General features: G+C 40.5%; 2 protein-coding genes across 3 annotated transcripts in view; both read left to right on the top strand.

The window, feature by feature from the left end:
• Positions 1–18,267, top strand: part of xrcc4 (X-ray repair complementing defective repair in Chinese hamster cells 4) — a 29,133-nt gene extending 10,866 nt beyond the window's left edge. Inside the window, exons 4-8 of the mRNA XM_074689686.1 lie at positions 843–1,009; positions 2,808–2,939; positions 3,428–3,567; positions 7,215–7,356; positions 16,491–18,267. Coding sequence (XP_074545787.1) covers positions 843–1,009; positions 2,808–2,939; positions 3,428–3,567; positions 7,215–7,356; positions 16,491–16,593 — 684 coding nt within the window. The 3' untranslated portion in view covers positions 16,594–18,267. The remainder of the gene's footprint in view (positions 1–842; positions 1,010–2,807; positions 2,940–3,427; positions 3,568–7,214; positions 7,357–16,490) is intronic.
• Positions 18,268–19,478: 1,211 nt separating this feature from the next.
• vcanb (versican b) overlaps positions 19,479–24,512 on the top strand; it is a 28,128-nt gene continuing 23,094 nt past the window's right edge. Inside the window, exons 1-3 of one of the 2 annotated variants that reach the window (XM_074690902.1) lie at positions 19,479–19,713; positions 21,934–22,011; positions 22,983–23,399. In XM_074690902.1, the coding sequence (XP_074547003.1) occupies positions 21,945–22,011; positions 22,983–23,399 (484 nt within the window). In that variant the 5' untranslated portion in view covers positions 19,479–19,713; positions 21,934–21,944. The remainder of the gene's footprint in view (positions 19,714–21,933; positions 22,012–22,982; positions 23,400–24,512) is intronic. The other variant, XM_074690903.1, reaches the window with a different exon arrangement.

Genomic DNA, 24,512 nt, shown 5'->3' with positions numbered 1-24,512 from the left:
GATCTGTTTACTGACAGATTCAGGGATTTCTTCACCACGTGAATATGTAGAGGTTTGAAAATGTGCACACATTTAGTCTACACAAAACTGAAACCTTAACATTCATGTTTAAAATATAAGAAAGCAAAATACCCCTCTTTAATGAAAACGCCACCAAAGGGTTTCCTGGAACCAGCGTAAAATGAAACAGCCAGGTTTTATCTCTTCTTATCCAGTCTCTGCAGACAAACACACACCTGCAGACACCCATCTGTGTCTCTGTGTGTGGAGGTCAGTTATTTAAGGAGCTGGGAGGTCAGCTGTGATAGCCCAGGTCTGACCTCTTATCTGTGTATAAACACACCACCGTTGTATTTCAGTGAAACTTAGTCTCCCAGAGCACTGAGGTCCTTGTTTATCTACAAAGAGCTCAAACACATGAACAGACATCACATGATCAATCTAAAAGATGTAATAATTTTTTACTAAATGTGTTTTCTAAAGCTTTTATTCCTCTCAGTAAGAATGGATCAAAGTGTGAGGAGATTTCTAACCTACAGAGGATTATCACCCTGCTCTGCACTTCCCCTCAACTCTGGCTTCCTTTAATCTTTTTTACATGCTTTTGATTTTATGACCAACAGCTCTGCTCTCATTAAACTCACTGCCAGCAGCATCAGCATCTGTTTGTAGTGAAAATGCTCTTTAAACTCCTGCACACTACCTGCACAGATTGAAATACAGCGGGCGGAGGACAGTGCAACGAAGGATGTGCAGATTTAATGAGGAAAACTGGGTTTTAATGCACACTTTCATTTATGATACTGGGATTTCTGACACCATGTTTCTGTGTTTTCTTTCAGTTCCAGCTGGGTTCTGTCATCCTGACCGCTGTGTCAGAGCCGGCTGAGGCGGTCAGAGAAATCCTGGTCCACAGTCTGCAGAGAGGGAACACTTTGCAGCAGCATAACCACAAACTGGAGGAGGAAAACCAGAGGCTTAGACGGGAGCAGCAACGCATCACTACAGAGTAATAACACATCAAACACAACAACCAGTACTAATGATGCAGATATACAATTTATCACTTTTTATAGAGGAGAAAACAGAATTATTCATTGTATCGAAATCTGAAGATTGAAACAATGACACGCAGGTAATACTGAACAAAACTCAAACCTTGGAGGATTTCCATTTTAGAAAAACTCTGTAGATTCATAATTTTATTGAAAAAACCCAGGAACTTTTCACATTAGGTGTTAAACTAGGATGAAAAGTGTTTTTTAAAGCTTTTTGTGACATTAGCCTGGAGCTTTCTGCTTATGTATCCTATAGTTGACAATCTTAAATTAAATTAATTCATTTTTTAATGTGAGTCTGGCATAATATGATGGTCAAATGTTTTGCCTAAGCTGTAGTTTAGCCATCTGCCACTAGCTAGGGCTGTAGCAATGCTCCCATAATGCTCCAAAACTCTACTACCTGTATGTAAACAGTCACAGATGACAAGTATCATCTTCCATGGTTTTGTAAGTATTTTTATTTAGAAAGTCAGTTCAAAAGTTGAAAGCTTTTTTGATTGCAGAAACTTTTTGGGGGCTATTTGATTTTCAACTCCAGAAATTTGTGTCTACATTAAGTTTTTCTCAATGCTAATTAGGTAGCAATAACAATGCCAGCTCATCATTGCCATCCATGGCGCCAATTTTTTTGCATGGGCTTTGTTGTTGTTGTTTTACTGCGCTCTACTGGTCTGGTGATGTAGTGCAGTTACTTTTATTTTATTTTCTCTAAATCGCTGAATTTATTTGCATACCGGTAATCAACCTGGTGGAGAAGTTCCTGGGACTTGTCAAAAATCACAGAACCAACTAAATGTGCTTGGACTTTTGTTGAGTGTTTCCTTTAGAAAAGTTGGTTTGTAAGAATTTTAATTTTGAGACATGAAAGATTCAAGTTGGTGTGGAACATACCCACTCTGAATGAGTTAACCTGATTGTTCTTACCTCACAGAACTTCATTTGTTGTAAAACGTTTGAAGCGAGGTCACTGCCATGCAGGCTGTATTACAGTTTGGTCAGAATCATGAGTTTCAGTTCCTCTAACATCCATCACAGTGTTTTCTCTGAGTTATTACCCAACTCGCGTACCACCCTGTGAGGCAGGGTGTCTGCCGCTGACTGTACGTCACATTGAGGTATGAGCTGGTGTCACGTCGGTGTTAATGTAAGTTCACATCCAGCACAGTCAGACGGGCCTCTCTTAATCACAGTGTGCACTCTGCCACATTTCAGATTTCAACAGAGAGGAAATGATGGTGGTGAAATCTGGGTAAATTTGGATCGGAAAATGTACAATACAACGCAATGTTCCTCAGAATCAGAAACACTTAATTGATCCCCAAGGGGAAATTGAATTTCAGTAACATCCCTTTCAAAGTTCCTGAGCCAGTCCATTGGTTGATTGATCGAAAAAGATCCCAATGTTGAATCCTAATAATAGTTTTTAATCATTCTCTGTCAGTTCTTCTATTATAGATGTGTTCAGCTTTGATTTTGTTGCTTAGTGCGTCTCGTATCTCTGATTGATGACTCTGTAATCTCCCTTCTGACAGCTCTCTCCATCACTTCAAGCAGTGGTGGTGTTTTGTTTCTGGAGGCAGACATTTGTGTGTTTTGCATGATATATAGGGGATGATTTTGCTCTCCTATAATGTATATGTACGTATGTGTGTGTGTGTGTGTGTGTGTGTGTGTGTGTGTGTGTGTGTGTGTGTGTGTGTGTGTGTGTGTGTGTGTGTGTGTGTGTGTGTGTTGCTGTCATTGTAGGATGAAGCAGTACGCCAGTGGTAAAGAAGCCCTGGAGGCAGAGCTGTACTCGCGCTTCGTCCTGGTCCTGAACGAGAAGAAAGCAAAGATCCGCAGTCTGCAGGAAACTGTCACACACCTGCAGGAAAAGAGGTAGACCCAGACCTCTGAGTCCTTGTAGCTTTGGACTCACTCATTCTGTTTATGTCCTTCAAACATAAACTTTATGCGAGGAGATAAAAGTTTACCAGCACAACTTTAGGACATAAAAATCTTGTTTTGAAACTTTTCTAGTTGCTCAATACTTTTCTCGAGAGTTTAGACTTGGTCACATAATTTCTGCAGCTCTCTGATTCATCTCTTTTGTTTTGAAGTCCTGTGGTGTGTAAAAAGTAGTGTTTTGGAGTTCGAGCAGAGAATTATGGCCAAGAACATCAACACATTATACTGTATTTAAGTGCATTTGAAAGTGCTTGCACCCTGTGACAGTAGTTCTATTGTTTGCAAGTTTGTACTGTACTCCTTCAGAAAACACCTAGTACACTGTGCTGCAAAGCAAACATCATTTAGGACTCTCTTTCATATTAAAAAAAATGTATTAGTGCTGGCATTTAGAGCATAAACCTCCTGTTGTCTTGCAGGATCTCTGATGGAAAGAAAAAAGAGGACTCAGTAAAATCTGACCAAACAGTAACTCAGGAGGAAGATGAGTACGGAGGCAGCACTGATGAGGAGCCAGAGGAAGAACAGCCGGCTCCACCTTCCATTTCATCTACTCGAGGTGAGATATCTGTCAGTGAAAATGCTGGTTTATATGTCAGGATGAAGTGTCTGCATCACCCCCCCCCCATTCTCCAACCAAACACTGGTCAGCGTATCTGTGGCAGACTTATCTCTAATGTTGATATGGTATAGTTTGATGCAATGCATCATAACACAATATGGTGGGATACAATGTGTGGCCATACAATCTGATTTGTTTCAAGGCACTGTGTTGCGGTAACACGGTGTGACACCATGTGATATGATGCATTGTTATACGTTGCAATGTTTTGTGATGAGTTGCATTTCATTGTGATATGATACAGAACGTAGTGATGTGATATGATGCAATACAATGTGATAGGATGTGAAACAATGTTGCCATGTGTTACGATGCATTACCATGCATCGTGATGCAATAAAATGGGATAAGATACAAGGTGTTGTGGAGAAATACCATGTGTTATCATTAGGGGTTGGAGAAAAAAATCTATATTTACTAGGATTTTTTGTTTGGCAATATCAAAATCTGGATTCTGTGAAAAATAAAAAAAAGAGTTTTGTTTTTTGTAATTGAAGTTCTTCATTTCAGTCTTGGTTTATAAGCTGGATCGGAAAAAAGTTACCACTTTTCTCCAGCAGAGGGCGAAATGGTTTTCTCTGACCCACGGGATGTGCATTTTATGGAAAAATATGGCTCCTGACATAGTCTGTAGACATTATCATCATCATTTAACTTTTTCACATGGTCTGGTGTTAAGAAAGCAAACAGAAAATCGTAAATACCCAAGAATCGCGATTTAAATCAAATCAGCACCCCAAAAACTGTATTGTCTGTTTGAGTCTAGCTCTGCTCTCTTAAGTTTCTGCAGGAAATACAGGCAGTCGTGAGCCTTAAGATGATGCTCATGTGTCATCCTCCTGGTGGTCAGGTTTGTTTTGTCGGTCACAAAGAGACTTCGGTATTATTTTCAGACTGTTTCATAACTGGTTCACATCTCCTCACAGCTGCCTTTTCAGTATTTAGGTTGTAATGATCACTATATTCCCAAAAACTTCATCTTTTCCCTCTCCCCTCAGCTCTTTGAATTTCCTACATGACCTATCAGCTCCAATCATATCCTGTACGTAACGTCATTACCTCTCCACATGCTGAAGAAATTCCTCCAGTTTTCCAGGAGTTTTAGCCAACGTCATAACCTCAGCGTGTTTCTCTGTTTCAATGCTTTCATTTAAATAAACATGACGTATCATTAAAAGAGAGTCACAAAGTGAGTTATAAGACATAAAACAACCACAGAAAGTTGACACATTAAGTAGAAAAACTGAAGCTGCAGGTGTCGGAAACACCTGGTGAGAGCGGTGACGTGACTTTCTTCACACCGTGTTAATAACAAGTATGACAGAGCTATCAAAAAAACAGTGAAATGATGTTTTTGTATTCACACAGTATGACAATGTGTGTGATATGCCTGTGGAGTGTGTTGTCCTGGTAGCTGAGTGTGTTTGAGACTTTTTGGTGCCCAGAAACAAACGATGACCTCATTGAGGAGTTATGTAACACCAAGCAGAGGGCCTCTGTTCACTGAAACACCTTTAAACACAAGCAGCTTCTATCGTTGACGTTTCACTTCATCAGCCTGCAGACGGCTGCTCCCAGGAGGTCTCTCTGAGTGATTAATGTGGCACCAGCAGGAGGAAGGTGTGTGATATACAGGTTAGATGTATCATAGAGCCCAGGCGGGCTTTTAGGGGAGTTCTGCCCTCGTCACACATGTTTACCTCTCTAGTTTTTCCACTTTCTCACTAATGCAGCAGTCCAGAGGCAGATCGTTTGATACGTCAAGGTGTCATGTGTTTCCTGTCGTCTGCAGAGGAACAGCCTGCAGGATTTTGTGTTGTTTTCGTTGCTACGACAGTGACTCAGACGGGCGTGCGGTGCCAGTTTGAGCCAGCAGATATAAAAGGAAAACAGGGGGAAGTTTTGGGAAATTAGTGGTTTCAGTTTATGTGCACATGGTTGGAGAAGTGAGAGTTTAGATTCACACAACAAAGTGTCTATTGTGTGCAGTTTCTGTTGGAGTAAGTAAGTGTTTAAAACCATTTTGTTGAGGAAGAAATCGAAAGTATTTACTCCTACGGAGAACAACCACAGTGCTTTCTACTAACTCTAAAGACTGTTTGTTGGGATCCTCTTCAAACAAGGAGCTGTCCTAACATTTACTCTTTGCCATGCTCATATAAAACCATATAAATTAAAGATTTCACATATAAAAGCATTGAGAAATGTTTACGTTATCTTTGCAGGCATTCGTCTGTTGCATCAACACAAAAATTCTGAAGCATGTTGCAGGAATTTCTCCACATTTGACCGAAAACGCTCACATTCGGATGGGTTATCAGTTTAAAACATTACACAAAATATTGTGTATGTGTTGTGTATGTGCTCTCATTACAGTAATTCTTCAAATATTTTGGCAATATAACAGTTTCTGAAGGGTGAGAAGATGAGCTTCCCAGGTATGATCTCTGAGTCTTCAAGGGAAAAATTAAAAAAAAGTCTAGATTGTCTGTATAATACAAAAACACTTTAAGACCTCTTATATTTCTGCAACACTAGGGGAAAAAAAAGCGATTAGGATGTCTAGTTTTGTAATAACAATGTGAAGAGTCATAATTAATCAAATATTTAAGAGTCCAGTTTCTATGTCTACATGCTGTTTTTCTATGTTTGACACAAGCTGCAACCACCAAAAAAAGTTGATGGAGAAGTTAAGAAAAATGGCAGTTTCTTTGGTTTTTACTGGAGGCTGGCCCAAAAGACCAAGAAATCCTCCTTAGGCCCCTATTTTGAAATGCATATTTTTACAGCTTGATACAAAAAAACTGCTCTGGGTGTGCAGCGTATTCATTTTATCTGACAAGCTGAGAAGGGAGGAATTACTTTATTCTGCCATATCAAGATAGAAATGCTTCCTTGCTCATCTCTCTTTAAGGTACATATTTTACTCATTGTGTAATACTAATATATGGATCAGAGTAGCCAAAAATGTGCCTCTAAATATACCAGAGAAAAAAAAAAAAGCTAAAGTGTCCATCAGCTCTTTCTCTGCGTCACTCACACCTGTCTGCTTTGTTCTGGTTTTACTCTCTGGAGCTGTTTGTGGTCAGTCGGGTCACAGAGTTTAACAAGCAGCTTTTACAGACTCCTTTAGAGCCCTGAGTTGAGTGTATTCACAGCAAACCTGGAGGACAATGTGGAAACCAGCCCCGGGATTAGACATGGAGATACATGTCTATCATCATTCTATCATGTAAAGAAAAGAAGCTGCGTTTTAATGACATTTCCACATTTTCCCATCATGGATCGGCTCCTCTTTGATCCCTGAAGAAGGTGGGGTTTCAGGTGGAGGGCCATCTGCCTCTCTGTTGTTCCACACACTCGTCATGGTGAAGGACAGAGGAAGAGAGGCAAGGCGATGAAAGAGGAGGTAGACATCTGAGAGGAGATTGGGGCAGATGTTTGAGGGAAGCTGGACGCCATCAACGAAGCAGAAAAATGACACGACTGTTAAGAATTATGATGTACATGAGGAGAAAGGAAGGAAAAGAGATAAAAATGTCAACTGTTCAACTAAAAACATGATTTCTTTGTGTTTTCTTCAGATCAATCACCTGCCAGCCCGTTAGATGACAGCCTGAAGGACCTCACAGACGTCGCCCCCTCTCGAAAACGCCGCTTTCGCCACCTTGGGGCCCCAGACCTTGTGGTTAAAAAACCAAACCCACAAACCTCAGAGAAAAAGAGGTAAAAATGCACATCACCCTGCACTAACCACATGTAATATCATTCACACGTGTCACTGTGCATGTTTGTGCTGCTGGGCTTTGTTTTGACAATGTGTGGAGATGTAGTTCCTCCTACACCATGATCTCCTGCCCTGTGGTTTCACTTCACGCCTGCTTCACAGTTTACTGCCTCTGTAGCTAGGAAACCCCTCACATATGGGACATCAAATCTTTTTTGTCAGCCGGGGTGTGACACCTCCAGACAAAAATAGAAGAAAAATCAGACATTCATTGTTTTAAAATTAAGTTTATTGCGGTGAAAATGCACCTCCCTTGTTTACTGTGGCAGCAAAACAGAAGACATGTAGAGCTTCATCTTTATTTGAATTTTCCTTTGCTTGTCTGTCTCTTTTATCTGGCTTGTCCTCCTCCCTCAGCTGAACGGGAAGATCAAACACCATAAAAGTCGCCTGTGAGGGATTTTCTTTATGTCAGTAAACAAACAATCCACACACTCTTTCTTAGGACCCACTGGAGGTTGTGTTTTTTCTTGACTTGTACGTGAAGCACTAACAAAATGTAAAGAGCAGCAACACCATCTCAGTAACTGGTCGTAAACCACAGATTCACCCCCGCTATCTGTAAATATGTGAAGGAATGTGGCGTAAAGTGTGCGCATTTACAGGACGGGAAAATACACAAACACCTCAAAACAATACAGATGTTTGGAGGCTCAAGTCCTCAACAAAAATCTTTGATCTCTCTTGTTTTGAAATCTTTTTATTAATCTTCACAAAGCAAAATTTCTATGAAATCAAAGCAAAAGAATCAATTAGTCCTGCAATTTTTCGGTTAAAAAAGATTTAGATCTTCTAGTAAATTAGTCTTACCAGCTGCAACTTTGCTGAACTCTCTGAGCAACTTTTTTAACTGCCGATTTTAAGAAAAATATTCTTGTGTATTCTTGGAAAGACATGGAAAAATATTTTGAGTTCTTAAAACAGGGGGGCTATTTTTTCTGTTTGCTTGCTGTACAAGATCTCAAAACCCATCAGCTGCTTTACGATGATGTAGTCCTCTCAGAATGACTTTCAGGCGTTTTGGTGAAACTACAGGTTAGTGATAAATGATGTCAACCCAGGACTTCCTTTTCTGTGTGCTGTGTTTACAGTCCAATAAGCAACTTGAGTAAAGACCATGTGCTCAGGTCAAAGGATAAAAGTAATTCACCTTTTCTTGAGTCTTAACTTCCCTCAGAGGAGCATGGTTTAACGGTTTCTGGCGAGTCTCAGTTTGACTGTAAACAGTGAGTTCCACAGGGGCTTCTCTCTGTTGTCTTTCTGCAGCAATAAGCTGGAACGGAAACTGATTTTCTTGCGATGCACTTGTTCTTAAAGGTTCTTTCCTTCCCTGAAACAACAGTATGATGCAAATTTCTGGTGGGTCTCAGTTTCACTGTAAACCTGACATGACTCACATCTAGGTCTCTTCTCTCTCTTCTCAAACTCCCCGGCCTTGTATTCTCCTCCTGACCTTATTAGTAGTCGTAGTTTATAGTTTGTTCGAGCTTTGGCAGCACCAGACAGAGTCCAGCTGTCCACCTTTAGGGTGTTATCACATTTACAGCGTTCTTCTGAAAGGGAATTTCAAATTCAGCTTGCTCACAGTTCAGAGGTGATAAAAAGAGCCGGTTGTCCTGCAGGTTTATGATTTCTGCTGCTGGTCTTCTCTTTTGGTTTTATCTGCTTGAGCACAGAAACACATGCTGCCTTGGCTTTAGGGGGAGCAGCTGGTGGAGTTAGCCTCAGGAGAAAGACCTTTTCATGGCAGACTTTATGTGAGTGCACAAATCCACTAATGAAGGAGTGGAAAAGACAGCAGCTTTAGGTCTATGTTGTCTTACAGTGAGGTTAAAACCTTTATACCAGGTTTACAATCAAAGAAGTAAAAGAAAAGACGGAGGGTTTGGAATTTATAAATCCAGGTTTTTAGATATCTTTCTCTGAATTTGGCCTCGAAATAAAGTTTCCGGAGCATTGAGGACATAAAGAACCAACCTGTATGCTCCAAAAATCACAGTTTCTCAAATAGCCACTAGATGCTGTCTCTAAAAGTGGGTCATTCTCCATAGCACCCCATGTTCAAATGTCTAACTGAAAAATGAACAATAATAGCAACCTGGTAGCCGCATCCAGCAAAGTCTTGTATTTGCTGTGGAGGACTCAGGAAATGAAACTGATCTACTTGAAAGATGGGACAGAACAGAATTGTACAAGGATCAGGTGGAATTGCGTCATCAGTTTCTTGAATGGTTTCATTTTTTGATTTACTTCTCTCTTGGCTTTTTCAGTCTTAGTGTATCAGCTAATGGAATAAATATCTTTTAATTACAGTGGTGTTCTCTGTCTTTAGCCCGTTAAAGAACAAATCACTTGGACACACTGTATCATCAACAACTTCTTCAACTTCACCACTTTTTCCAAATATGGTCACTTCTGGGATCCAAAAATAAACACAGTGACGCCACAGATGAATCTGGGATCAAACACAATCAGAAAAAGTCAGAATCAAAGAGTGATAGTATCAGTTTCCAATGTTTGTAGAGATTAAGTGATGATAAGCATGTTTTTCTACAGTATTTCTTAAAACGATGTCGTCATACGTAGGGATCATTGTTAGATCTGGCAAAGTGAGAAAATGAACCAAGCCTTTAATTTGTTGGATATTGGTGAAAGCCGACATTCTCAGGTCTGAACACAATGTGGCAACGGGCATTTCTAAGGGTAACTGAGGACATGAACCCAAGTCAAAGCCAAAGTCAGTCACTGCTTTCAAAGAATCAATTATGCAACGTTCCTCTGTTTTGGCTTTCTGTCCGTTCTCTCTTTTCGTTTCTGTATCTACACTCAAAGTCAGACCATCTCTCAGCTCGGAGTCCCTGCTGCACATCCAAGACCTCACAACACAACAGCTCTTTTCCCCATATCTCCTGTTTGCCAGCTTCTTTCTGGATGTGGCCATTTAGAAATTATTCCAAAGTCTCAATCTGACATTGTTCCTGCGTCCCTCGAACAGAGGGGGGAACGAATCGAGTCCAACCTCCTCTGAGTGCCAGCTACTGTAAACTGTGCCACATGCAGATGGCCCCAAGTGGTGCCATCCATCCCCAGCTGCTGTCAGGAGCCGTTCGTGGTGCCCATTACCAGGCTTATTACCAGCCCTGATGGCCTCAACAAGAAGCAGCAGTGAGCCGAGGAGCAGCTGTTTCATCGCTGCAGAAGTTGCCCCCCCACCGAGCTGGCAAACACAGACTGCAGAAGAGGGGCTTTGTCTGAGGGGGGCTGTTTACGTGGGGGTTCAGAGCTGTTGGCAGTCCAACACCCTGCTATTGTTTTTCCATTTCCATCACTTCTCAACTCGTTCACCTTCATCTCTTACCTCCACGCAGGTCATCCAGGAGGAGCAGGAAGTGAACAACATGTACAGAAGAAGATAATGACTCTTGAAAGGTGTTACCACACTCTGGGATAACGAGCTCACATGATTTTTAAGAGTTAGCTGAGATGATTATTCTTTTGTCAAGTACAGAGGTGTTTTCCAAACCTGGCACTAATCTATCTGGCACACTCCAGTGATCTTGTTTTGGTTTTTCAGTGGCTAAAGTTGGTAATAGTGCATCATACTTTGTCTTGTTTTGGTATCAACCTGGGAAAAGTTCTACAGCACTTACATTCATCATTGAGATAACATGAGTTAGACTTTTTTAGACCCCTTCAGACACTTGACTGAAAGAAAGTTGGTGCATTGGAAGACTAGCATCATGTTTTGAGTATTTATTTATTTATAAGAGTGACGTTTGAGGTTTGAGGTTTATTATGAACAAAGTTGTTTTCACCTTACAGCTCTATCTGTCAGACTTTCAGCTGTAATTTTAGCTTTCCTCTGGCAAAAGTCAAGTTGATAGAGATTCCAGGGAAGCTGAAGCTACATCAGACCCTCTAAAAAGTTGTTTTTTGGAAAACCTGCCTTCTCTTTGCAGTTTGTTTTCAAGAGTGATGTAAGTTTTTGGGGTTTTATTATGTAATAAGTCATTTCCTCAGAGTAACAGCTCTATAAATCAATCTTTAAACTGATACTTTTGGGTTTTCATTGGTTAAAGTTGATGATAAGGTATCTGACCTTGTCTGTTTTTGTTTTCAACTTGAGAAAGGTTCAATGGAAGCTAAATATACTTCTGCTTTTCCGCAATTTTTTTGTGAATCCTTTCCCATGAAAAGATCCCAGTCACCTAAGAATCTGCTCTTTTTGACACCTTCGAATACAGTCTTTAAAGTTTTTGGTCAACTCTTTGTAAAGAAGAGCACTCTTGTTTTAGGTTTTAATTGTAAGAGTGATGTTGGACATTTCTGATCTATCAGTCTTCAAACTGTTAAATTTTGGTTTTCTATTCACAAAAGTTGGTGTTAGTGCATCAGACCATGTTCTGTTCATGTATCAACTTGGGAAAGTTTCCAGTGAAGCTGAAGGTGCATCTTTATTTTCAACATTTAAATGCTGGCTTTAAAGATATTAACACTTTGGAAAACAAACGTATGATTTGAGGTTTCTTTATTGATTAAGTTTAAGTTAAGGTTGTTTCAACGGTAAGTTACAACTCTGTCCATCTTTAAACTGTTAAGTTTTGGTTTTAATTGGTTAAATTTGGAGAAGGTGCATCAAACTCAAACCTCTTTTGGTATTAACGTGAGAAAGGTTCAATGGAAGCTGAAGCTTCATCTGTAGTACTTCATTTCGATTAAATTTCACAGACTTTTTCGTATTTTCGTAAGAGACACAGGTGAGATGATCCTCGATTAACTCTATGCTCTATAACTCCATCTGACATTTGAACTTACTTTTTTGTTTGGCGGTCACAGGTTAACTTCTGCTTTTGAATGACTCTGTTGTTTCAAAGGATTAGCCTGGATCTTGTACAACATAAACAATGATTTAAATAAACTACCCAAACCAGGCAGCTGTAGACTAGCAACTCCTGCCATGCCAAACCCGGTGTCCGAATGACATTGACATTGTTTGACCCTTTGAAGGAGGACTTTTTGAAAACTTGTGTTCCTATTTTAGTTTGCCATTTTAGTGTTTCCTTGTGTGAAATAAAAGAAAGACTTCATCAAACAATTGAGTATTTCGGGCAAAATACACCAGATGCGTCTCTGGACTGACACTGCTCCATCACATGATCCTATAGATCAAATACGCAAGCCTTCTATTTTTGCCAGATACAAGAGCAGTGACAAATCGTTTTACAAAAAGCACATCGAGCAGGACAGGAAGTCGAAGGGATTATCCTCAGTCTTCCAGAGGTCTTGTAAGGCTGAACACACAGCCCGTGCGAATTGATGCATGGATGGATGCAGTCAACACGCAACGGAGCAGAGATGAATCTGGTGTATCCACTGCGTCATCCAGCAGGACTTGTCCTCCATTGATAAATGGCGCCCAATTATGTGACCCCTGTCCAATCGGTGTCGACTTGCAGTAGTCTACTCAAACAGTGTCACTAACACCTTTCAGCCAAGAAAAGGTTTTCAAGCTCCAACCTGGATTTGTGAATTTGATTTAGCCAAACTTAACTCTATTTAAAATACCTAAAGATGTCTTACGTAGCATTTCCAAATGTTTAACAGAGCCAGGTCTGTGTTTTCACCCTGTTTCCATTCTGTATGCTATGCTAAGCTAACCCCATCCTACCTTTTCCTATGTCGAACCTCTCACTCAGCAAAAATCTCTGAAGATGTGTTTATCCCCGAGAGCTGAGCTGTCTCTTCAGAAACTTTCTCAGAGTTTTAAGTTCATTAAAAATCTGTTTGTTGGGATCAAAGTCTCAAAGTTCCTGACTCATTGTAGTTCCTGCTCACACGTCCTCTGGATGATAATTGTTTGTGTACTCTGAGCTCTGTTTTCCCATGAAAGGAAACTCAGAGGGAAACACGGAGAGGTTCTGTAAGTGATCAAACATCGCCTCTAGCCATCACAGATAATCACTCCAAGACTCGCTCTGGTGAAGCCTCACTGGTGTTCTTGTGTGTTTGCATTGTGATTTAAGTTTGGAGCACAATGCATGTCTCTGAGTTTTAAGAGACGATTGTTGTACCCTTTAGACCTGATCAAACTCAGCTGTGAAATCCATCACGGTTGTGTAAGAAATGAAAGGAGATGTTGAGTTACTTTGCCTCACTGTGGGTGTGGTGCCGTCAGAGGGGATAACCCACTAAGTGGTTCCTAGCCTGGGGGTCGGGACCCCCTGCAGGGTCTTAAGAGGGATTTTGGGGTTGCGACAATATTTTGCATCATTAGCAGAAAAGCCTTAGTTTTATCCTGACAAGTGGACTTTTCCAGGCCTCAGAATGGAATAAAACAGAAACCATGGTGTTAAAGGGAGATAACAATATTTTTTTTTTAAATATTTAATTACTAAACACCCCGGAAATTTCTCTTGCAGAGCATTAATATTTGCAACTTAACCCTTTAAGAAAGAACACTAAAATGTCTTTTTGATTATGACCTCAGATCTTAATTCTAAGTGTCTGACAACGTTGCCAAGAGGATCCTTTCAGAGATTGATAACTTGGCAAAGATCGTGTTCATTTACAAGCTCCGCACAGCCATCATAGATCCAACCAAATCAATCAATTTAAGGAGCAGCTTTATCTCATTGAACTTGGAAAATGTTGGTCCAGCACAAAAGGATCTCAGGGAGAGGACACAACGCTGAGACACATGAAATAATGACAGACAAAGCAATAGATAGTGTTGCTTTGGAGACAATTTTGTCATGTACAATCTTTTTCTTTAGTTTTTTCAAAGCAAAGACATGTCATTACTCGCAATGTAGCTCAAACATTTAATGGTCAAAATAAACAGCAGCTTGTTGAAAGGGACGCGTTCCATCACGAGGCTTTTGTCAGCATTTGTCCTTGTTTGGCTTTGAATATCCTCTTTGAATCATGTTCATTTATTTTCTTATATGTCATTCTTTCAGGTTCTTTCTTGTCATGTGAACAAAAAAATCATCAACCGCAGCTGCTTGTGGGGTGTTGGTATGGCTAAGCTGTTAGGTCATGTGGGCTACGTTGGAGAAGCTGTACCTGCCTCTTGCCTTGTTTCCTGCTCTATCTGACATCCTGTCTTCTCAAAATGAAAGAAGAAAGAAAACACAAAATTATAACTTTTAGAGGAAAAAAATATGCTCAAGGGGAATTTCCTTTACCCCTTGTAGAAATCTTTTTAGGGTTAGGGTCAGGTAAAACTCTGGGTGAGTTGGGTTAAATGTTTTGCTTACAGCCCACCCTGAAAATTCTCAAGAGTTTTGTGCATCTGCATGTTCGTATCATAATGCAACTTTGGTGTTGTAAATAGTACCAAAGAAATTCAGTAACAACTGAGTTCTGCTAGGTGGAATCACCTTTTTTGGTCATTGTGACTTTGAAGATATTGGTGTAGCTGTTGTCTCTGGTTTGAAAGAAGAAAAACAGATTGATAAAGTTCGTTTCGATGCATTTGTTGCAAGGATGGCATTGTAGTTGCTATTGCCTGTGTCATAGGTGCTGCTTTATCGTTTTACCAAGTTTTGCTGAAACTTTTTGCACGTTTAAGTCCTTTTGAATTCCAGATTGCGACAAAATCAAGCCCAGCTTTTAAAATGCAGGCTAAGCTATCTCAAATTCAAAGATTTTTATGATCTGCCCTTGTTTTCTGTATCTAAAATCCCACTAGCAACTCAAGCCAGAAGTATAGAGTGAAGTGAGGACATGTTTGGTTGGAATAATAATTGACCTGCTGAGTGTCAGAATGAGGGGGTGTACTTTATTTTATTTAGAGAATCTAATCCATCTTTCCAGCCACCAGCAAACCAAACCTCTGTTTAGTCTCTAAAACCACAAACCAGCACATAATTGGTGAACATGCTGCAGCTCTCTGTGTCGCCATCCCCGCTCCATGTGGGGGCTCCTGTGTGCCTGAGCTTAACCTCACCTCTGAGGCTGAAACACTCCTGTCATGTCCCCCTCATGCCGTGTGTTCAGGTCTGAGGTGGTCCTCCGTGGCGGCGTCGAACAGCTCCCCCCTCTCTCCAGTGAACACGTCTCCTGTTTCCTCTTAACTGGTTCCAGCAGCGCGGCGCTGGCCCTGGTACAGTTGGTAATGATTTAAACAAGCTCAGGGCCTCCTCTCTCTTCTCCTCCTCATTGAGAATCAGCGTTACATCAGGGCTCGAGTTAGAGGAGAAGTCAGTTATTTCTAAGAAAGCTTTTCAACTCAAGGTGCTTCTCGGGATTCTTGGTGGTCTAGTGGTCACCTTGGATTCAGGTTCATGTGTCGCTCATGAAAGCTGTGAAGCAAGAGGAATGAGGGGCTCCATGTTGGATGGTTTACACCCAGAAAAATCCAATTACCTGTCAGAGAAATGTTTTCCTGCCCTCAGCTGACCTGATGATTGTTTGGTCCATTTGGCATTGATATTTCATACCTAACTCCACTTGAAGTGGTTGGTTTCACATTGGGAGTCTCTTCAATCCTTTCTTCCAACTTTTTGGCAAAAGAGCCGTCAACTACATATCGCTACATGCTGACCTGTTCCTTCAAGACTGAATATTTGACCGTTTAAAGCAGCAGACTCAGAGGATAAACTTCTGCAGACCTCTTGGCCTACATTTCTGTCGTTCATTTTAGTTTTTGATCCCCTCCTGTCCTCTTTTCTCTGCGTCCCACTGAGCGTCCTTGATCCTTCCTTCATCCTCTGCTGGTTTGACATTTTGCTTCCTGAGCCTTAAACATCTCATGGTTTTACTTTCAGCAGAAATTATGAGCGCAGACTCTAACGTGATAAAACACACAGGTAGTCCAGTCCTGTATTTGATGTAGACCTCTTAGATGAGGGAACTGCTGGGCCCCAGTTACACACACACACACACACATTGACATATCTACACACTGGTATAAAAGTGGCCCATGTGTTTTTGGTCTCTTTCCTTATGGGCCACATGATACACTTCCCGTCTTAACAGGAAAACTCTCCTGTAAACCAGCTTCATTAGCCCACTGACCCGTTCTGTGTGTGTTGTGTGTGTGTGTGTATGTGTGTCTGTGTGTGCGCAGGCTCGACCCCCCTGCAGGATCCAGTAAGCAGCAGACTCCCCAGCGCTCTACAGATGCTGCAGCAGCAACTTCTGAAGTGGAGGACCTGTTTGACGACTTTTGACCTTTCACTCTCAGTCTCGAAGCAATCCCCAGGATCAGAGCTACAAGTCTGGAAGAAATATAAATTTTATTTTTGTACATTATTTATGAATTGAGGGTCATGAACTGCACTGAGATCATGTATGAGGAACTTTTCCTGTTGGGTGACAAATGTAGGTCTGTTCAACCAGAAGCTCCCAGAACAACTAAGGCTCTTCTCAATTCCCCAAATCTCTAAAACGTGCTCAATTACTTGGTTTTTTTGATAACTGTCATCTTCAACCATCAAACAGTTCTCCAGTGGGTCCCAAAGTCATGCTTCAACTCATGAAGGAACTAAAATACTTTGAAAGACCAACTGTACTCAAAAGCTCCCTGAAAGGATTGAAGGAACCAAAAACTCTCAATTTCTTGCCCTGAGTCTCTAAAGACTTTAGAGAAACTTAAAAGACCGTACTGTTCACTGAAGGAAACCCAGCACCCCCTGAAGTCTACTTGAAAGTTTAAAAAGGATCCTGAAATATTCTTTACCGTGACTTAAACCACCAAAGGAACCTTTTAAATCTCGTTGAACATCACCAAAACCACCTGAAGTAATCGTAGAGTTCCAAATAGACAAATTCAAGGACACTTGGGAAACCAAATGGGCTGAGGGCTTGTTACCTGAACCTAGATCAACCTTACACAGTACAGTACACCAAAGCTATACTGATAACTCACCTTGAATTAAAGAAAGAATCCTGTTTAGATAAAATCATTCCAAGGGATAACTGAGCCAACCATAGATCCATCCATACAACTGAACACTAAAAATCTAATAAAAGGACCTTAAATAACCTTATTGCTACAACTGATAAACGTCCCTATGGTGTTCCAGGAGCACCTTTGGAAATCCTGGATTTATAAAGTTTGCAAAAACTATGTTACATAAACCTGGAAAACATAAGGTCATTTCCTACAACCACACTACAGCTAGGTAGATATCCTAAGTGATACAGAAACCACGAGGGCCTTCAAAATATAAAATAACTACGAAACATCCCTTGATCTAAACAAAGCTATACAACCAAGAAAGGAAGTGTTGGGCATCCAAAAAATGACCGCAAGAGCCACCTCAACATCTTCCTCTAGATCCGTCGAAAACAGCAAGCAAACTTTAGGACTTATATAGGATAGCAAGGACCATATGCCGCCAGATCTAGAACCAAACCAGTTCTGCGACTCCCAAGTGTTTTATCATAACTCTAAACATAACTGACAAGAATACCAGGACCTCTTTGAGGTACCCCAGAAACAAAAGGACCCTAAAAACCTCCCAAAGGATTGCAGATCCACCAGTGGATCTGAAACAGACACTACAGTTAAATCAATAAACTTTGGGACATTCTGCGAGAAGAGCCTTAGAGTCGTCTCTGGAAGTACATTAACAAACCTACAAACTCCTCAAATCCTTGAACCTCCCTGACCTCAGGATCATCCTCTGATCAGGGAACACATTCAGACTCATTTGTCACCTGAGGTTCCAAAGAGCCATGATGTTTTAAATTCTGTTTGCTTTTTTAAATTAACATTAAAAATAGTTTGAAATTATATTTTTGAACATTGTATTTTAGAATATTGTGCCAATGAACTGTCTGGATGAGCTGTAAATTCAACATGTATTGAATGTTTTTATGAACTTTTATGAATAATTAAATAAAGAATGAGATATGATAGTTTTTAAGTAAAAAGTGTTCTCCCTGGACTTTTTCTTCAGGTTACTGTTATTACGTTAATGTTAAATCTGTTTTTAGTGCTCCAGTTGAAAAGATTTCTGCCAGATTTAGGATTCCTTACCACACACAGTGGAACTGAGACTCTTCTTAGACAGATGCCTTAAAACTGAAAGTTAGAGGAGACAGAAAAAGTGAAACTGAGACTCAATCCAGATAGATGAAATGAAATTGACACTTGGAGGTGACAATCAGTAAATCTGACAAGCAGTAAAGATGGCTACAATGAAACTGAAACTTAATGGTGACTGATACAGTGAAACTGAGACTCAACAGAGACAGATGTATTGGAGTTGAGGCTTGAATGAAACTGAGATTCTGGATATAGATACAAAGAAACCAGCACTCAGTGGAGACATGTACATTGAAGCTAAGACTCTGAGGAGTCAGTTACAGTCAAACAAAGACAATGAAACTAAGACTCAGTAATCCTTGGAGAAAGATAAAGTGAAACAGGGACTCAAAAGAGACCAAAACATGCCAACAGAGACTGGGTTCAGAAAGATACAATGAATCTGAGACTCAGCAGAGAGACGCTCCACGGCTGAAACAGAATGCCAGGTGTCCATCAGAGAAATCCTGTTTCTGATTCTCACTAACAGGTCACCAAACTGGACTCTGGTCAGCCTCAGACAGTTCACGGAGGAGAAGGGGATGTCAAACATGGTAGTAGCCTCTTGTCGAGGTCATGATCCCGGACAGAACAGTGTTTGGTTTCCAGGGAATCTGGGCTAGAGAATATTTACAGATGAGCTTAACCTGCTCAGATAAACACAGATGATCCTGAGGAGAGCTTCAGTCTCAGTTTGAAAACAGGTTTTCTTCAGTTTGGAGTCATGTTCTGTCTCTGAAAGGAGTTAAATTACTGACTTACATTATATTTTGGATTCTGTTGGAGTTTTGATCCTACTTGGAGTAGAAACTGAGGACTTTGCGACATCTGCTGCACAGATTTTTATGATTTCTTTTGAATCTATCTGATGTAAGTTACTGAAACTGTACAGAGGAGGGTGGTAAATCAGCGGAGTGACCCTTTACTGTCTCTCTCTTTCTCCTACTGTCCCTCACTCAGGCTTTCCCAATCCTCCCCTCCTCCCCCTCCTCCCTGCACTGGGCGGTGTATTGTTGGGGGGTGTGTGGACATGTGCGCCCCTCCTCTCCCTAATGTGTGGATAATAGCGGGTGTAAAGTGGATTTGAACTTGCAGCCAGTGCTGAGAGGAGGAAGAAGAAGAGGTCTGACCGGCAGACATCTGCTGCAGCTGAGAGAAGAGCTGCGGTTTGTGCGGGAGCTCCGGAAAAAAGTTTGACAACCGAAGAGAGCCAGCTGGATTTTTGGTGCATTTCTTCTTCCTTTGTCGGGTTAAGAAGGTAAGTTGTCAGATTTCAACACTTTTCCTGCAGAAATTTGTGCACGAATTTTGAAACACAATGAACTTTCATGCACATCCCAGACTGACTCTAACTTTGATGCTGCGCTCAGCGCGCCGCTCCTCCAAGCTGCCACCGGAGGTGTGTGTCTCTCTCTGGGTGGTGCGCAGGAATGTTCCCACACTGATAGAGCTGGATGATAGGAGAGTCATTGATTGAAAGTGACACTCGGGACCAATTAGGTCCGTTTACATCCACTGACAGCTCAACCACTTGATCTGATGATAAGCTTTATCAGCACAGCTGTTGCAGCGCTAATCTGCTCCTGCTTCGGTTGCTAGCCCACATCTGTCTCTGTAATCCAGACATGTCCCACTCAAACTTTTACAACACTTAAATATCACAAATAACACAAATACTTTAATTCTCTTAGTTTTGAACGAAAAAAAAAATCAAGAAAAGATCAAAAGGCTTCAATCAAATATTAAGTTTGATTTAATGTGTGATAATCCTAATTTTATCAGTTTATTAATGATGTAATGAGTTCGCCCATGTGCACAAAGACTTTTAAAGTATATAATTAATACATTGTGCACAAAATTAGAAAAAAAGCCGTCATCTTTTGTTCTAAAATGAAAAATATATCCCGGGTTCTGCTTCTCTTATGTGCAGAAATTCCTTTATTTTTCCCTTTTTTGACGTAGATGTTAAAGAGTTCAGCTTAATAAAGTTAGTGGGAGGAAGAATAAGATATGTGCCCATACTGGGTGTCTTTTCTCGTGTTTATTTCCCTATAGAAGAGTGAAAATCTGTATAAATTAAGTTAAGAAGTTGTTTGATAATCTAAATAAAATAAAAATAGTGAGAATTACTTGTATTTTTGACCCATTTGTTTTTTCCCCTGAAGATAAGTACCAGCCATTCAAAGAAATCAAGAGTTTAAGCTAATATGAGGAACTTCCAGTTTGGCACCCCCTGTGGAAAAAGTGCCAGCCTGCCCCTTATTTCTTAGTTAAATGGTGTTTTTAACAATCTCATCCTGTGTTCAACTTTTTACACTCAAACAGAACATGTAGCAGCGGTTTGTAGGTCAGAAATATCCACATTAAAAAAATTGATGTTGCTGGTACTGGTTGAATTTGTTTTTGGAGGTTTTAAAGAGGTGTTTACATTAATTTCAGTCTGTTTCATGACAGATTAAAAATTCCTCACGGGAGTTGTAGATACATAGTGATATTAGCAGAAAGCACTTTAAAGAGGTGGTATTGTGCTTTTTTTTAACATCTTTATTCTGTCCCTCGAGTGCCCCTGTGATATATCTTTGCATGATTTACAGCTCCAAAAAAAACAAACAAAAAAAACAACTCTTTTTCTTGCTGTTTTATAAACCTTTCTTTCAGAGTCTGCCTGGAAAATTTCATTTTAGAGGCTGCCTCATCAATGCGCCTGCTCTAAAACTCCCCTTTCTTCTGATTGGCCAGCCCTCTGGAGGCCTGTTGGGGGCGGGAGCTCTGGGCAGATCCTTGTGTTTTAGGCCCCGCCCCTCCAACAAATGTGTCATGAAGCAGTGGGGAGATCCTGATGAAGATTTGGTGCCATTTTTAGAACAGAGGTTTTTGATAAGTTTCGATCAGTTTGACACCTCCACGTACCCCACAGGATTTCTGATATTTCAGCTCATACAGAGCTAAAATCAGACAAGTTACTTTAAGCTCTCGGGGTTGAAGAAAGAGACATCTTGTGTCCAGCTGTTCTGAAATCATCAACATTTGCATATAAATAAATTCTGTTTTTTCAAGGTGGGACAGAGACAAAAGAATGTATACAGATGTACAAATGTTTGACAAAAGGGTTTAACCTTAAAATGAGCTAACGTCATGAGAGGTTGTTTGAGTAAAAGTAAAAGTTTCACTTCTTTTGAACAGCATCAAATCTGATGTGTAAGAAGCTGGTTTGTGGTTTCTTCCCGTTAGAGGAGGTTTGTTCTTGCCACTGTAATAAGAGTTTAGATGAGTCAGACTGAGTCATATCCTGTCTCAGGTCATCAGGTCCTTGTTCATACGAGCACATAATGTACCTGCTCTTTATGTCATGAATTAGCACTGTATGAATAGATATTTATGAACAGAGAGGTTTCACTCAATGAGATCATCTCCATACATCTTCTGAAAGTCTTCATTGCTTAATCTTCTAAACTGTTTCATCCTCTGTCCTGCTCAGATTGTGTCGAGATGATCCCTCTCATCCTCACACACCTGCTGTACCTGTTGAGTGTGTGCTCAGCTCGGCCTCCGTCAGGTGAGTCTGCCCCGGCAGGCAGTGATGTCACTGCTTACCTCACACTTTGCAGGTCCAGTTCTGATTTAGTGGAAACTGCTTCGTGTTCCTGGCTTCAGGACTTGCAGGACTTTCAGAGTCTGAGTGTTTCTGTCTCTGCTGCCAAAGCTCGCTCTGAAAAATGGTTCTTCATGCTGAGGGAGCTGCTCCAAGGATTACTTCACAAGTTCAGAGTGTTTAACACAGATTTAAAGCAGGGTTACATCTATCACAGGTAAAACAGATCCACAGGATGTAAGTCTACAAGTCTGATGAAGATCCCGTGTGTTCCGATCAGATTACAGATTCAGGGATTTCCACAACATATAAATATGGAGAGGTTTGATAGTCTGCACACGTTCAGTCTGAATAGCTTTGGTACTACAATATAAGAAAGAAGAATACCCCCTCTTTAAGACTGATAAGACCTGAGAGTGAACTGAATGGTGGAGAAAAGTTTCATCTGCATGAAGATGAATATTACAACAAGTAACAGAGGATATCGTTTCATAATGTCAGAAATATTACAACTTTTGTGATGAGATGTGCTCCAAAAAGGAGAATTCCATTCATTTTACTAAAATTAGAATCAGTAATCTCAAACTGAATCATTTATTTTAGGAATACTGTCAAACTCCCCCTCCTCAATGTGGTAGATGTAAAAATCCAGCATACGTGGTTGAGAACATGGTGTTAACTCACACATTGGACTGCATTATCATTCCCAATTACCTCACTTTTCTACTTCATATTTCTTCGTCATATTTCAGAGCAAAAACGGTTTATTTATCAACCATGGAAAAAATCCAATCAAAAAGTGGGCACAAAAGAGAATCTGAAGATTCTTTCCTGGATCCAAAGATCAAACTCCTGCTCTGAAATAAGATCAGAAACATCAAATCTAACCTCTCTGATAGCGAGCTCTGAGCTGCTGCTTCGTGTCTGACATGCAGGATCCTGTTTTCCAGCTCCACCTCAAATGAAGATGGATAGGAACTCCCGGCTGTTTGGCGCCCTGGCAGGGCGGGTGGTGCTGCCGTGCCACTTCTCCCTCCCACCTGACTCTACACACTCCCCCTCAGCCACCACGCTGCCTCCTGGCTCCACCCTGAGTCCAGACCAGGAGCTGAGGATCAAGTGGACCAAGCTGGAGGATGCGGGGGAGAAGGTGGTGCTGGTGGCACAGGGCAGCGTGGTGAAGATGGGGGACGGGTACCAGAGCAGGGTGTCAATGCAGAGCCACCCACTGTCGGTTGGAGACACCTCACTTATTATGGTGAAACTCCGGGCCAGCGATGCCGGGCTGTACCGCTGTGAGGTGATGCATGGGATGGAGGATGCACAACACACCGTCAGCCTCAACGTCACAGGTGAGGAAAACAAACACACCCTAACAAATCTGACCTTTAATGTGTGAAAATTAACTCTCGGTTTGAGGAGTCTGCAAAGAGGATCAGAGTGAACCCAGATGTGTGAATCTGGCTGAGGGACATCAGCAAGAAGTGTTTTACTCAGATTCTGGTCTTTAAAGCTGCAGGAGCCAATGTTTCAGATCAGATTACGATAAGAAGAGGACAGCTGACCTCAAGTCACACACCTGTCACCAAAACTTAGATATGATTCTTATATAATACTCTCCTAATGGAGCAACTTTATGCTCATGAAATAAAACACATTTATTCTCACATTATGACTTTAAAATTGGGACAGTAAGACTTTTATCTCACAACATAATTAATTCTTGGAACATGGAGATTTTAATCTTGTAACAATTCAGCTTGTTTCTTTATACAGAACAGCGTAATATTGCAATAAAAAAACTTGATCTTTGTACCATAACAAACTGCAAATTCACAACATATTGACTTTAATCACGTGATTCAACAACAACCTCTTAGCCTACACACTTTCATCTCAAATTATGACTTTTATCTCTTAACGTTACTACTTCAAACTATGACTTTCATCTCTAAAAAGAACAACTTTGATTTGATCACATAACAAAACAACTCAATAACTTAACATAGCAACTTTATTCTTGTGACATTAAGACTCAAATAGCATAACATAATGGTTTAAATCTGGTAAATTAAAGACTCTACTCTGTACAAAATCAATACTTAATGAATTAAAACTGTCACATTACAAGTTCAATTTTGTTGCAATTTTAGTTTTGTAACAAATTATTCACATGACTCAACACTGATCTCCAACCATACAACTTTAGTGTCTCAACACTGCAACTTCATTTTCTAGACATAATGACTTTATTCCTGTTGCATAACAATATCATATAATTTAATCATGTCGCATAACAGTTCAATATTGTTACATCACACATTACAACTGATATTACAACTTTATCCTTGAAACGTAACAGCTTAAATCTGGTTAAAATTGTGAGTTTTTTCTTGTAACTCTATGATGTCATTCTATTTTTGCATATGCAACATCATTATCATTGTAACATTACATATTTTTTT

This window comes from Halichoeres trimaculatus, unplaced genomic scaffold (genome assembly GCF_033239565.1).
Source record: "Halichoeres trimaculatus isolate MK-OKI-2021-1 unplaced genomic scaffold, fHalTri1.1 fHalTri1_scaffold_16, whole genome shotgun sequence".
Lineage (NCBI taxonomy): Eukaryota > Metazoa > Chordata > Actinopteri > Labriformes > Labridae > Halichoeres > Halichoeres trimaculatus.
This window is presented reverse-complemented; position numbering and strand designations above follow the sequence as displayed.